The sequence below is a fragment of the Saccharomyces cerevisiae genome, chromosome XV (genome assembly GCF_000146045.2).
Source record: "Saccharomyces cerevisiae S288C chromosome XV, complete sequence".
Lineage (NCBI taxonomy): Eukaryota > Fungi > Ascomycota > Saccharomycetes > Saccharomycetales > Saccharomycetaceae > Saccharomyces > Saccharomyces cerevisiae.
The window spans coordinates 316,682-331,409 of NC_001147.6; the positions used below are offsets into that span (position 1 = coordinate 316,682).

The 14,728-nt window shown below is 37.6% G+C and overlaps 6 protein-coding genes across 6 annotated transcripts, besides 4 other annotated features; 4 read left to right on the top strand and 2 right to left on the bottom strand.

Annotated features, from left to right (window-relative positions):
• Nucleotides 1–256: 256 nt before the first annotated feature.
• On the top strand, nucleotides 257–4,867 carry SIN3 (transcriptional regulator SIN3; the record flags this gene model as incomplete). Its single annotated transcript, NM_001183258.1, has 1 exon — nucleotides 257–4,867. The coding sequence occupies one exon, from the start codon at nucleotides 257–259 to the stop codon at nucleotides 4,865–4,867; it is 4,611 nt and encodes a 1,536-aa protein (NP_014639.1).
• Nucleotides 4,868–5,176: 309 nt separating this feature from the next.
• Nucleotides 5,177–6,313, bottom strand: PFA4 (palmitoyltransferase PFA4; the record flags this gene model as incomplete). The annotated part of the gene is made up of 1 exon (NM_001183257.1): nucleotides 5,177–6,313. The coding sequence occupies one exon, from the start codon at nucleotides 6,311–6,313 to the stop codon at nucleotides 5,177–5,179; it is 1,137 nt and encodes a 378-aa protein (NP_014640.1).
• Nucleotides 6,314–6,729: 416 nt separating this feature from the next.
• On the bottom strand, nucleotides 6,730–7,683 carry IZH2 (PAQR-type receptor; the record flags this gene model as incomplete). The annotated part of the gene is made up of 1 exon (NM_001183256.1): nucleotides 6,730–7,683. The coding sequence occupies one exon, from the start codon at nucleotides 7,681–7,683 to the stop codon at nucleotides 6,730–6,732; it is 954 nt and encodes a 317-aa protein (NP_014641.2).
• Nucleotides 7,684–8,567: 884 nt separating this feature from the next.
• Nucleotides 8,568–9,449, top strand: PHO80 (Pho80p; the record flags this gene model as incomplete). Its single annotated transcript, NM_001183255.1, has 1 exon — nucleotides 8,568–9,449. The coding sequence occupies one exon, from the start codon at nucleotides 8,568–8,570 to the stop codon at nucleotides 9,447–9,449; it is 882 nt and encodes a 293-aa protein (NP_014642.1).
• Nucleotides 9,450–9,902: 453 nt separating this feature from the next.
• Nucleotides 9,903–9,927: a centromere (CEN15_CDEIII of CEN15).
• Nucleotides 9,903–10,021: a centromere (CEN15; Chromosome XV centromere).
• Nucleotides 9,928–10,011: a centromere (CEN15_CDEII of CEN15).
• Nucleotides 10,012–10,021: a centromere (CEN15_CDEI of CEN15).
• Nucleotides 10,022–10,150: 129 nt separating this feature from the next.
• RRP6 (exosome nuclease subunit RRP6) lies at nucleotides 10,151–12,352 on the top strand (the record flags this gene model as incomplete). The annotated part of the gene is made up of 1 exon (NM_001183420.1): nucleotides 10,151–12,352. One exon carries the CDS (start codon nucleotides 10,151–10,153, stop codon nucleotides 12,350–12,352), a length of 2,202 nt encoding a protein of 733 aa, NP_014643.1.
• A 383-nt stretch (nucleotides 12,353–12,735) lies between these two features.
• ALG6 (dolichyl-P-Glc:Man(9)GlcNAc(2)-PP-dolichol alpha-1,3-glucosyltransferase) lies at nucleotides 12,736–14,370 on the top strand (the record flags this gene model as incomplete). Its single annotated transcript, NM_001183421.1, has 1 exon — nucleotides 12,736–14,370. The coding sequence occupies one exon, from the start codon at nucleotides 12,736–12,738 to the stop codon at nucleotides 14,368–14,370; it is 1,635 nt and encodes a 544-aa protein (NP_014644.1).
• Between the last annotated feature and the right edge of the window lie 358 nt (nucleotides 14,371–14,728).

The following is a 14,728-nucleotide window of genomic DNA, read 5'->3' on the forward strand; positions in this document are numbered from 1 at the left end:
GCAAAACAACGGTTACTCCCCTTCCCTATTACATTTGTCTTCCCTTTTTCGCACCAGCATTGCTAATATTCGAGGCACCGTACCTAACTAATCAGCTCATTCACGTACCACATATTCTTTGTTACTTCCCTCCCTCCACAACAGGCTACGCTATTGACCGCTTTCAGTATAGTCTCTTTACCCTTTTGTTGTGTTCGTTTGAGGTTATTTGGAAAAGGACAAAATATCTAAGAAACAAGTTATACATTGTACAAAAATGTCACAGGTTTGGCATAATTCGAATTCGCAATCAAACGATGTGGCTACTTCAAATGACGCTACGGGTTCCAACGAAAGAAACGAAAAAGAACCGTCCCTCCAGGGAAATAAGCCCGGTTTTGTTCAACAGCAGCAACGGATTACTTTACCCTCGCTATCTGCCTTGAGTACTAAGGAGGAAGATAGAAGAGATTCCAATGGCCAACAGGCTCTAACTTCTCATGCTGCTCACATATTAGGTTATCCTCCCCCACATTCAAATGCTATGCCCTCAATTGCAACTGATTCAGCATTGAAACAGCCCCACGAGTATCACCCTCGCCCTAAATCTTCGTCCTCTTCTCCCTCTATAAACGCTTCGCTTATGAATGCTGGTCCAGCTCCCCTCCCCACAGTGGGAGCCGCCAGTTTTTCTTTGTCGAGATTTGACAATCCATTACCGATAAAAGCTCCTGTTCATACAGAGGAACCAAAAAGTTATAATGGTCTTCAGGAAGAAGAAAAGGCGACGCAACGGCCTCAAGATTGCAAGGAAGTTCCCGCTGGTGTGCAGCCTGCTGATGCCCCTGACCCTAGCAGCAACCATGCAGATGCTAACGATGACAATAATAACAACGAAAATTCTCACGATGAAGATGCTGACTACAGACCTCTAAACGTGAAGGATGCCCTATCTTACCTCGAACAGGTCAAATTTCAATTTAGTTCGCGTCCGGATATCTATAATTTATTTTTAGATATTATGAAGGACTTTAAATCTCAGGCAATAGACACACCGGGCGTTATTGAAAGAGTATCCACTTTGTTCAGAGGTTATCCAATTTTGATTCAAGGGTTCAATACTTTTCTACCCCAAGGCTATAGAATCGAATGCTCCTCTAATCCGGACGACCCCATTAGAGTTACTACACCAATGGGTACTACGACAGTAAACAATAACATCAGTCCATCTGGTAGAGGTACAACGGATGCACAGGAACTTGGTTCTTTTCCAGAAAGCGATGGAAATGGTGTTCAACAGCCCTCCAATGTGCCAATGGTGCCTTCGAGTGTGTATCAATCGGAACAAAACCAAGACCAACAACAATCTTTGCCTCTTTTAGCTACTTCTTCTGGTTTACCTTCAATTCAACAACCTGAAATGCCTGCACATCGCCAAATCCCACAAAGTCAATCTTTAGTGCCTCAAGAAGATGCTAAGAAAAACGTTGATGTCGAATTTAGTCAAGCCATAAGCTACGTTAATAAAATTAAAACTAGATTTGCCGACCAACCTGATATTTACAAGCATTTTCTGGAAATACTACAAACTTATCAGCGAGAGCAAAAGCCAATAAACGAAGTCTACGCACAAGTGACGCATCTTTTCCAAAATGCTCCTGATTTACTAGAAGATTTCAAGAAATTCTTGCCGGACTCTTCAGCTTCTGCCAATCAGCAGGTGCAACATGCTCAGCAACATGCTCAACAACAACATGAGGCCCAAATGCATGCACAGGCACAAGCTCAGGCTCAGGCACAGGCACAGGTGGAACAACAGAAGCAGCAACAGCAATTCTTGTATCCAGCTTCGGGCTATTACGGCCATCCTTCTAACCGAGGTATTCCACAGCAAAACTTGCCTCCTATAGGAAGCTTCTCGCCTCCAACAAACGGTTCGACCGTACATGAAGCCTATCAGGATCAACAGCACATGCAACCACCCCACTTCATGCCCTTACCATCGATCGTTCAACACGGGCCAAATATGGTACATCAAGGGATAGCGAATGAAAATCCACCTCTATCAGATCTAAGAACGTCTCTCACTGAACAGTACGCTCCTTCTAGTATACAACATCAGCAGCAGCACCCGCAAAGTATTAGTCCTATAGCAAATACGCAGTATGGTGATATCCCTGTTAGACCGGAAATTGATTTAGATCCTAGCATTGTGCCTGTGGTCCCTGAACCCACTGAGCCCATCGAAAACAATATATCGCTTAATGAGGAAGTCACTTTCTTCGAAAAGGCCAAGAGGTATATCGGCAATAAACATTTATACACTGAGTTTTTGAAAATTTTAAATTTGTACTCTCAAGATATACTTGATCTTGACGATTTAGTGGAAAAGGTAGATTTCTACTTGGGTTCCAATAAAGAACTATTTACGTGGTTCAAAAACTTTGTTGGCTACCAAGAAAAAACCAAATGTATCGAGAATATTGTTCATGAAAAACATAGATTGGATTTAGATTTATGTGAGGCATTTGGCCCAAGTTACAAGAGGCTACCAAAAAGTGACACTTTCATGCCATGCTCAGGTAGGGATGATATGTGTTGGGAAGTCTTGAACGATGAATGGGTTGGACATCCTGTATGGGCTTCCGAAGATTCGGGATTTATTGCTCATCGTAAAAACCAGTATGAGGAAACACTATTCAAGATCGAAGAGGAAAGACATGAGTATGATTTTTACATTGAATCAAATTTAAGAACTATTCAATGTTTGGAAACAATTGTAAATAAGATCGAGAACATGACTGAGAATGAAAAAGCCAATTTTAAACTGCCTCCAGGTCTTGGCCATACTTCAATGACTATTTATAAAAAAGTGATAAGGAAAGTTTATGATAAGGAAAGGGGGTTCGAGATTATTGATGCTTTGCATGAGCACCCTGCAGTGACAGCCCCAGTCGTTCTGAAAAGGTTAAAGCAAAAAGACGAAGAATGGAGAAGAGCTCAACGTGAATGGAATAAAGTTTGGAGGGAGTTAGAACAGAAGGTTTTTTTCAAGTCATTAGATCATTTAGGCTTAACATTTAAACAGGCTGACAAGAAATTATTAACTACAAAGCAGTTGATATCAGAGATTAGCAGCATCAAAGTTGATCAAACAAACAAAAAAATTCACTGGTTAACTCCTAAACCAAAGAGCCAGTTAGATTTTGATTTCCCTGATAAAAACATTTTCTATGATATCTTGTGTTTGGCTGACACTTTTATAACCCATACCACAGCCTATTCTAATCCCGATAAAGAAAGATTGAAAGATTTACTAAAATACTTCATCTCTTTGTTTTTTTCTATTTCTTTCGAAAAAATCGAAGAATCGTTGTACTCCCATAAGCAAAACGTGTCAGAATCTAGCGGATCTGACGATGGCAGTTCTATTGCATCAAGGAAGAGGCCCTATCAACAAGAAATGAGTTTACTTGATATTTTACACAGGAGCAGATATCAAAAGCTAAAGCGTTCTAATGATGAAGATGGCAAAGTTCCCCAGCTCTCTGAACCACCCGAAGAAGAACCTAATACCATTGAGGAGGAAGAGCTCATCGATGAAGAAGCTAAAAATCCGTGGCTAACTGGGAATTTAGTGGAGGAAGCAAACTCTCAGGGTATTATCCAAAATCGCAGTATTTTTAATCTATTCGCTAATACGAATATTTACATATTTTTCCGTCATTGGACAACGATTTATGAGCGGCTTTTGGAAATTAAGCAAATGAATGAAAGGGTCACAAAGGAAATCAACACAAGGTCGACAGTTACTTTTGCCAAAGATCTAGATTTATTATCGAGTCAACTTTCCGAAATGGGACTAGATTTTGTTGGTGAAGACGCGTACAAACAGGTTTTAAGACTGAGTAGAAGGTTGATTAATGGGGATCTTGAACATCAGTGGTTTGAAGAGAGTTTGCGGCAAGCTTACAATAACAAAGCGTTTAAACTCTATACAATTGATAAAGTCACCCAATCGTTGGTAAAGCATGCTCATACCTTGATGACTGACGCTAAAACTGCGGAAATAATGGCTTTGTTCGTTAAAGATAGAAATGCCTCCACCACGAGTGCGAAGGACCAAATTATCTATCGCTTGCAGGTGCGCTCACATATGTCCAACACAGAAAATATGTTTAGAATAGAGTTTGATAAAAGAACTCTGCATGTTTCCATTCAATATATTGCACTTGATGATTTGACACTAAAGGAACCAAAGGCAGACGAAGATAAATGGAAATATTATGTAACATCGTATGCTCTGCCACATCCAACAGAAGGCATTCCGCACGAGAAACTGAAGATACCATTTTTGGAAAGGCTCATCGAATTTGGACAAGATATTGATGGAACAGAGGTAGATGAGGAGTTTTCCCCCGAAGGCATCTCTGTATCGACATTGAAAATTAAGATCCAGCCTATAACCTACCAACTGCATATTGAAAACGGGTCTTACGATGTTTTTACCCGTAAGGCTACTAACAAATATCCTACTATTGCTAATGATAATACTCAAAAAGGAATGGTTTCTCAGAAGAAGGAGTTGATATCAAAATTTCTAGACTGTGCAGTTGGTTTGAGAAATAATTTAGATGAGGCTCAAAAATTAAGTATGCAAAAAAAATGGGAGAACCTAAAAGACAGCATAGCAAAGACGAGTGCTGGAAACCAGGGAATAGAGAGTGAAACCGAAAAAGGTAAAATTACGAAACAGGAGCAGTCGGATAATTTGGACAGCTCTACTGCAAGTGTACTGCCTGCATCCATTACTACTGTACCACAAGATGATAATATAGAAACGACTGGGAATACTGAATCTTCAGACAAGGGGGCTAAGATTCAATAAGTAGTTTTAACTAGATTTAGAACAAAAATCTTTAGTACGACAGGGTCTTTCTTCTGATGTGTACCTTTAATTAATGTCAACGATATAACATTGTAATTTTAAAATTCTAAGTGTTTTTGAAGCTTTTTAAGACACATCGATCTTTCCATAAAGGAAGAAGTGATAACATGCAGTGGTTATATTTGTGTACTCATACACTGGTGCATGAATCTTTTTACACGTCATTAGCATAGTATGTAATCGAAAGGACACTATTTATAAGGGACAGTTTATACATACATATACTTGATATTCCCATGAATGAGTATTCTATTCCATATCAACATCCACTCCAAAATCGTCTAGTGATTCACCCCAGTCGTTGTACCACTTCTCACGAGAAGCATGTCTGCCATTTTGAGGAAGTCTGGTCCTTATTAGCTGTTCGCCACTTTCATTACGCATCTCTATTGTTGAGCTGCCATGATTGAAGACGGTGTTTGTTTTACCTCCATCTGGTGGCCAGGGAAGTGAAAGGATGTGGTCTTCCAATGAGGAGTTAGCCTCATATTTTGAAATACCGTTTTTTGGAAAATTGTTCCCATCTCCCGTAGGAACACCATATGGCCATAACCATAAATGAATGGGACCAAGGTACAGTAATGCATTAGTGTACAAATCAAAATCGTAAGGGAAATTTACAAGTTCATCAAAACGTGGCCTTTTTTTTGTCAAGTGTTCCTCAGCATCCTTTTTATTTTGAAACGACCTCGACTCTGGATATATTCTCCAAGTATTATCAATTAATTTCTGAGTTAATCTTCCGGAGTTGAACAAAGATTCTAGCCGATCCATATCCCACGACTCAATTTGAGATCTTCCATTCAAGATTTGATTGAATAAACATCGTAGGAAAAGAATTGTTATCGTTAGTAGGACAAAAGAATTTAAAGGACTCGATATTGTTAAGAAAATCAGTTCTGATTTTTTGAAGAAGTAGCCAGGCAAGTGCCTTTGTTGCCAAATAAAATATATCCGCTTAGCTTGTATGCAAAATAAAACACTAGTCGTCACTATGATCCAAAATAAGAATCTAAGGAAATGCGGATAGTTTGCAAAGCCGACGCAATTCATCGTCCACGGACAATGATGATCCATCATTAGGACGCATTGATTGCAGGTTTTACAATGATGTGAACGTTCTGGCTTATAACTTTGGCACTTCTTACAGAAATTCCGCCAGATATCAGGGGGTGGTTTGTAGTTGGGCAAAGGCCTTCCTGGATTTGTGCAGATGGCCAAGTAATAGGAGAGCCATATCATTGACAAACAGAACTCAAATGTTATTTGTTTCGGAACTGACAAGAAATTGGATAAAATAAAGTAGTGTGCACCATAGCCTATAAATGAAATCAGAAACGTTGGTATAGCAATTCCTAACCAAGGCCACCTTAACTTTACTGGCATGGTTTAACGATCAACTCAGTTTTTAAAATTCATGTTATACACCATCACCACAATGTAGGGACGATAATTATCGTATCTCAGATCCGCTATTTTTCATAAGCGCGTAGTAAGAGAGGTAGGTTTAACAGGATAATAAAAATATACATGAGACAGCCAATAAATAGTGGAAATAAGCCGTATTTTAAATTGAGAGCTCTTAGTAAGAAAAATGTTCCTCTGAGACGCTAAAGTCGTGTATATTTCATATGAGAAAGTGCACAAATCCTGCTTCCCTTCTATCTGGGAATTTCTTTTCTATATTTGAACATATTATTGTAAGGGCCTTTTTCTTTATTCTCTTCTCACATATAAGAACCATTTTATTATTTTAACTTTAAAACTACTTTCTATATAAATCCTACGTTTTTTCCAAATATCTAGGAGACAATCCCGTTCTCCATCTTTATATGGACTAACTCATAACTATTTAATAAACCTCTCAAGTGGCACAATGCCGCAATAACAACTAGAAAATGGAAAAGTTGGTGAGAATGACCCCAAATATCAAATTTACCGGGGCAAATCTTTTCAGGAAACCGCATTCCATAAAGAACAGCGCCAATTATATATAGGACACCCCCAAGTAATACCCAAAAGAGCTGAATTTGGGTCCAAATTTCTGAAAAACTATAGCAGTAAAGGCCGCTGAATATTGGAATAATTGAGGATAAACCAAAACAAACAAATAGCCCAGCTCTGTAAGGTCTCCACTCTCTTTTCCGAAACTTATCTTTTAGTGACACAATACTACACGCGATCCCAAAGCTAACGGTAATAAGCGCAAATAGGCAAAATAGGGAAAATTTCTCAAAATAGCCGTAGTACAAAATACTGACCATTGACGTAACAATCAATATACAAATACCAAGGTAGTCCAACTTATTTCCTAAGGTAGCAATTCTTAAGGAGTGACTCTTTAGACAATGAAAGGAGCTACTCAATATTAAACATGCAAACGCCCCCGAATAAAAGAGGTCGATTACCATATGATCTAGCCATGTAGTTGTTGCAAACACTTTGATAGTAGATTTATCTAGCAACAGTACAGTGAAGAACCCGAGAGCAGGAATTAAATGTGAATAAATATTGACACTTTCATTATGCAAATAAAACAAACTTTTAAAAGTTTCAATGAAGCTACTAGTTTCTTTCACGTATCCATGTAAAATAAAATCATTGTCTCTTTGCCATTCCGGAATTTCATCCCAACTATATAGCCTTCTTAGTACTTTTTTAGCTTTAGCGACCTCTGCGGGATTTGCGGATGTTTTCCCTGCAGCTCTCTTCTTCAGCTCTTGCACACTCTTAGTCCTTTCTAATAAAGTTGACATTTGGAATGATTCTTCTCCAACATGCAGCATAATTAAAACGACGGGAAATTTAGTACATTTGGCTCAAGGAACGCTGACATAAATACTATTTCTAATCTACTATTCGAAGAGATGTTGGATTTCTAAAAAAAAAAGAGCTCAACAACGGAAGACCGCCTATTAACCCCGAGTGTCTGTTTTTTAGTATACTCGAAGCAAACAAGAAAAGTTTGTTACTTAATTTCTGGCCTAAACAAGGTAGTGCTACCCTAGAGGAAGTACGATATCAGTACACTTTTGTATTTTTAACGAATTATGGTATTCTTTAAAATATTTAACATGCTATCGAGTTTTTCTTTCTAAAATGCGGTTTCAAAATTTGAGTCCGCTTTCTATGGAAAATATGAATGAGGCGAACGTGCTTGTACCATAGTCAGATTTTAACCCGTAGGTGAGAGCCTGAGGCTTCTGTAAACCACCTTGGAAACACATACGGGTTATAAGATTTTAACAAACAATCAGTCTCCATACTCATCCTAGGATCTCTTCTTCATTTGATGAATAAAGGATTCAAACTTCAGAAAGTTATTCAGCGTATATTGGCTTTCCTTTAATCTAATGCCCCAAGCCATCATAAATAGCCATATTACTTTGAAAGTGCTCATCCGTATACACTGCAACTTTTCTTCTTTTCTCTTTAGCCGATTATAGCTCCTACCTGTTTTTTTTTTCTTCTTAAGATTATTTATATTCCAATTTTATCATCCGTATTGTTTCCAATAGCGTTCCAGTGATCAGTTATATACTTCGAGAGGCAGATAACCTTTCTTTTTATAAGTGTTTATCAAATTTAAGTCTGCAAGCTATCATAAGACGAGGATATCCTTTGGAGACTCATAGAAATCATGGAAAGCACATCAGGAGAACGTTCCGAAAATATACATGAGGATCAAGGGATACCAAAAGTAATTCTGCCCGCTGATTTTAATAAATGCTCTAGAACTGACCTAGTGGTGCTCATATCACGAATGTTAGTATCGCTGATAGCAATCAATGAAAATTCAGCAACAAAGAAATCTGATGACCAAATTACTTTAACACGATACCATTCTAAGATTCCTCCAAACATATCAATCTTCAACTATTTCATACGACTGACAAAGTTTTCCTCTTTAGAACATTGTGTGCTTATGACATCACTCTATTATATCGATTTATTGCAAACTGTGTATCCTGATTTTACGCTTAATTCGTTGACTGCCCATAGGTTTTTATTAACAGCCACCACAGTCGCAACAAAAGGCTTATGTGATTCGTTCTCAACAAACGCCCATTATGCAAAAGTTGGAGGAGTACGATGTCACGAATTGAATATACTGGAGAACGATTTTTTAAAGAGAGTAAACTACAGAATCATTCCGCGGGATCATAACATTACGTTATGTAGTATAGAGCAAAAACAGAAAAAGTTTGTCATAGATAAAAACGCATTAGGGTCTCTCGATTTGGATTCTTATTCTTACGTTAATCGTCCAAAAAGTGGATATAATGTTCTAGATAAATACTATCGAAGAATAGTTCAGCTGGTGGGTTCCTTTAACGCTTCACCTGATAAGAGTAGAAAGGTTGATTATGTTCTCCCGCCAAATATTGATATAGTGAGTGAAAGTGGCTCCCAAACTACTCAACTAAAGGGGTCGTCATCACCCAATTCTCACTCTTCACAAAAGCGATATTCTGAGGCAAAGGACGCACATATCTATAACAAGCGATCAAAGCCAGATTAATGATTTTTCGTGGGGTATTATGAAAGCAATCATGATTGAGCAAAATTAAAACTTTCCATTTGTACATATATATATATATATATATATATATCTGTGTGTGTATAATAAGCAATTGGCCATCATTTGGCTAAAAAGTTCAAGATTTCAGGTAGTATATAAGAGAATAACTTCCCTCTTTTGCTAAAGAAGGATATGTTCTATTTCAGCCTTTTTGCATCATAAGAGCATAAGCGACAGAAAACACTTCGAGATGAGCTTGAGAACTCCATTTCAATTAACTTGATAAATACATGTAGATTCATATCATCACTGTTCTTTTCAGATACTAGTTTCAAAACTTCCTTGACAGAACCATTTCATGTTCAATAATGAAAATTACTTTCACATGTTTTAGTGGAAAAATACTGAACAATGAAATTTCAATATCGCATATAATAATTTTTGTTATCAAATATATATTTTTCGGAAGTCATATACATTAAATAATTAAAACATTATTTTTAAAAATTAAAAAAATATATTTTAGCAAATAGTTTTTACTTTTTTTTAAATGCAAAATAAGTTCACGTGATATTATTAATAATATTTTACCCAAAAATATGAGGGCATCGGAAAATTTTTCAGTAATGAATATTAATGTTCATCTGAAGATAGACGAAATAGGAACAACAAACAGCTTATAAGCACCCAATAAGTGCGTTATGACTTCTGAAAATCCGGATGTACTTTTATCTAGGGTGATAAATGTGGTGAGAGCAGCATCATCGTTAGCCAGTCAAGATGTAGACTTTTACAAGAATTTAGACAGGGGATTTAGTAAAGATCTGAAATCAAAAGCAGACAAACTTGCGGATATGGCGAATGAAATAATCCTCTCTATTGATGAGCATCATGAATCATTTGAACTTAAAGAAGAGGACATTTCTGACTTGTGGAACAACTTTGGAAACATCATGGATAATTTGTTAGAAATGTCAGACCATTCGCTGGATAAGCTGAATTGTGCAATAAACTCAAAGTCAAGAGGTTCCGATCTTCAGTATTTAGGCGAATTTTCAGGAAAGAATTTTTCTCCCACCAAAAGAGTCGAAAAACCTCAGTTGAAATTTAAAAGTCCAATTGATAACAGCGAAAGTCATCCGTTCATACCTTTATTGAAGGAAAAACCAAATGCTTTGAAGCCACTCTCTGAGAGTTTGAGGTTGGTTGATGATGATGAAAATAACCCCAGTCACTACCCCCATCCTTATGAATATGAGATTGATCATCAAGAGTATAGTCCAGAAATTCTCCAAATTAGAGAGGAGATTCCCTCAAAATCCTGGGATGATTCGGTACCAATTTGGGTAGATACAAGTACAGAACTCGAATCAATGTTGGAGGACTTGAAAAATACGAAAGAGATTGCCGTTGATCTTGAGCATCACGATTATAGGTCATACTATGGTATTGTTTGCCTCATGCAAATTAGTACAAGGGAAAGGGATTATTTAGTTGATACTCTAAAACTTCGCGAAAATTTACATATTCTGAACGAAGTGTTTACGAACCCTTCAATTGTGAAAGTTTTTCACGGTGCATTCATGGATATTATTTGGCTTCAGCGAGATTTAGGTTTGTATGTCGTTGGTCTCTTCGATACTTACCATGCGTCTAAAGCAATCGGTCTTCCTAGACATAGTTTGGCCTATCTTTTGGAGAATTTTGCCAATTTTAAAACTTCAAAGAAATATCAGTTGGCTGACTGGCGTATAAGACCGCTTTCAAAACCCATGACGGCATATGCTAGAGCAGATACTCACTTTTTACTAAATATATATGACCAGTTGAGAAACAAACTTATCGAGTCTAATAAGTTAGCAGGTGTTCTTTATGAATCAAGAAATGTCGCAAAAAGAAGGTTTGAATATTCAAAGTACAGACCACTGACACCTTCTTCAGAAGTTTATTCTCCAATCGAAAAAGAGAGTCCTTGGAAAATATTGATGTATCAGTACAACATACCACCTGAGAGGGAAGTATTAGTAAGAGAGCTATACCAATGGAGAGATCTTATTGCAAGAAGAGACGATGAATCGCCACGATTTGTTATGCCAAACCAGTTATTGGCTGCACTTGTCGCATATACACCTACTGATGTCATAGGTGTTGTTTCTTTGACCAATGGCGTAACTGAACATGTCCGCCAGAATGCAAAACTATTAGCTAATTTGATAAGAGATGCATTACGAAACATCAAGAACACCAATGAGGAAGCTACTCCCATTCCATCTTCCGAGACCAAAGCAGACGGAATATTGTTGGAGACTATAAGTGTTCCTCAAATCCGTGATGTTATGGAAAGGTTTTCGGTGTTGTGCAACAGCAATATTTCCAAGAGCCGAGCCAAGCCTGTCACTAATTCTTCTATTCTGTTGGGTAAGATTTTACCACGTGAGGAGCATGATATTGCATATAGCAAAGACGGCTTGCCAAATAAAGTGAAGACGGAAGATATCAGGATCCGAGCACAAAATTTCAAGTCTGCCTTAGCAAACTTGGAGGATATCATATTCGAAATAGAGAAACCTCTCGTTGTTCCTGTCAAGCTAGAGGAGATTAAGACAGTAGACCCTGCGAGCGCACCTAATCACTCGCCTGAGATTGATAATCTTGATGATCTTGTTGTTTTAAAGAAGAAAAACATTCAAAAGAAACAACCAGCAAAGGAAAAAGGTGTAACGGAAAAAGATGCTGTGGATTATTCAAAAATTCCGAATATCTTATCTAATAAGCCTGGCCAAAATAATAGACAACAAAAGAAAAGGAGATTCGACCCATCATCTAGCGATAGTAATGGACCAAGGGCAGCTAAAAAGAGGAGGCCTGCCGCCAAAGGTAAGAATCTGTCATTTAAAAGGTGATTATGTAAAACAAGCGTATTTTTTTATTTATAAATTATGGTAATTTTCATTTAAGACCTCTAAATTCATCTAATCGAATATCTGTGTCATGGAGTTATGGCTCCCCCATGCACACCATTTTCTCTTTTTTTGTTTCTGTGTTTCCCTTCATCTCCTTTATTATGAAAAGTACAAGTTTTATATAATTTCAACGTCGGAGGTTATCCGGAAATCTATAGTTGAATTTTTGCAGGATTATACTTCGCTCGAATATTGTGCGTGTTAAATACTCAGCGAGAACAATACTTCCAAGTTAGAAAAGGGATTTGCTCATGTTAAAGCAATGGCACTCCGAATGGACGGTGTCAGGAATTCTTTTCTTCACATCAGGCTTCGCATAGAAAATGGCCATTGGCAAAAGGTTACTGGTGAACAAACCAGCAGAAGAATCATTTTATGCTTCTCCAATGTATGATTTTTTGTATCCGTTTAGGCCAGTGGGGAACCAATGGCTGCCAGAATATATTATCTTTGTATGTGCTGTAATACTGAGGTGCACAATTGGACTTGGTCCATATTCTGGGAAAGGCAGTCCACCGCTGTACGGCGATTTTGAGGCTCAGAGACATTGGATGGAAATTACGCAACATTTACCGCTTTCTAAGTGGTACTGGTATGATTTGCAATACTGGGGATTGGACTATCCACCATTAACAGCATTTCATTCGTACCTTCTGGGCCTAATTGGATCTTTTTTCAATCCATCTTGGTTTGCACTAGAAAAGTCACGTGGCTTTGAATCCCCCGATAATGGCCTGAAAACATATATGCGTTCTACTGTCATCATTAGCGACATATTGTTTTACTTTCCTGCAGTAATATACTTTACTAAGTGGCTTGGTAGATATCGAAACCAGTCGCCCATAGGACAATCTATTGCGGCATCAGCGATTTTGTTCCAACCTTCATTAATGCTCATTGACCATGGGCACTTTCAATATAATTCAGTCATGCTTGGCCTTACTGCTTATGCCATAAATAACTTATTAGATGAGTATTATGCTATGGCGGCCGTTTGTTTTGTCCTATCCATTTGTTTTAAACAAATGGCATTGTATTATGCACCGATTTTTTTTGCTTATCTATTAAGTCGATCATTGCTGTTCCCCAAATTTAACATAGCTAGATTGACGGTTATTGCGTTTGCAACACTCGCAACTTTTGCTATAATATTTGCGCCATTATATTTCTTGGGAGGAGGATTAAAGAATATTCACCAATGTATTCACAGGATATTCCCTTTTGCCAGGGGCATCTTCGAAGACAAGGTTGCTAACTTCTGGTGCGTTACGAACGTGTTTGTAAAATACAAGGAAAGATTCACTATACAACAACTCCAGCTATATTCATTGATTGCCACCGTGATTGGTTTCTTACCAGCCATGATAATGACATTACTTCATCCCAAAAAGCATCTTCTCCCATACGTGTTAATCGCATGTTCGATGTCCTTTTTTCTTTTTAGCTTTCAAGTACATGAGAAAACTATCCTCATCCCACTTTTGCCTATTACACTACTCTACTCCTCTACTGATTGGAATGTTCTATCTCTTGTAAGTTGGATAAACAATGTGGCTTTGTTTACGCTATGGCCTTTGTTGAAAAAGGACGGTCTTCATTTACAGTATGCCGTATCTTTCTTACTAAGCAATTGGCTGATTGGAAATTTCAGTTTTATTACACCAAGGTTCTTGCCAAAATCTTTAACTCCTGGCCCTTCTATCAGCAGCATCAATAGCGACTATAGAAGAAGAAGCTTACTGCCATATAATGTGGTTTGGAAAAGTTTTATCATAGGAACGTATATTGCTATGGGCTTTTATCATTTCTTAGATCAATTTGTAGCACCTCCATCGAAATATCCAGACTTGTGGGTGTTGTTGAACTGTGCTGTTGGGTTCATTTGCTTTAGCATATTTTGGCTATGGTCTTATTACAAGATATTCACTTCCGGTAGCAAATCCATGAAGGACTTGTAGTTACATTTTAACTTATATAACTGTACAATGTCAGTCAGACGCAACTGATATAAAAGATGTGCTCTACAAGTAAAGATTATTTCAACTCTTAAAAATATTTGAAAAATGCACTATAATTTGATCTAAATAAGGTACAGATAATGGTAAGGCAAAACTACTACATTTGGCAGTGAGTATTGTTAGCTTTTCCGCTTATTTTCTCTCCTGGAGTAGCCACCGTTCGCGTCTTCCGAGCAATGGCGAATCTCGAATCTCGGAAGGGCGGCTACTGATAACAGGCACTCATATATATATTATTAGATAAGAGTTTTTTTTGACTGAGTCCTTATAACACGTAACTTATCAAGTTGCTATATTG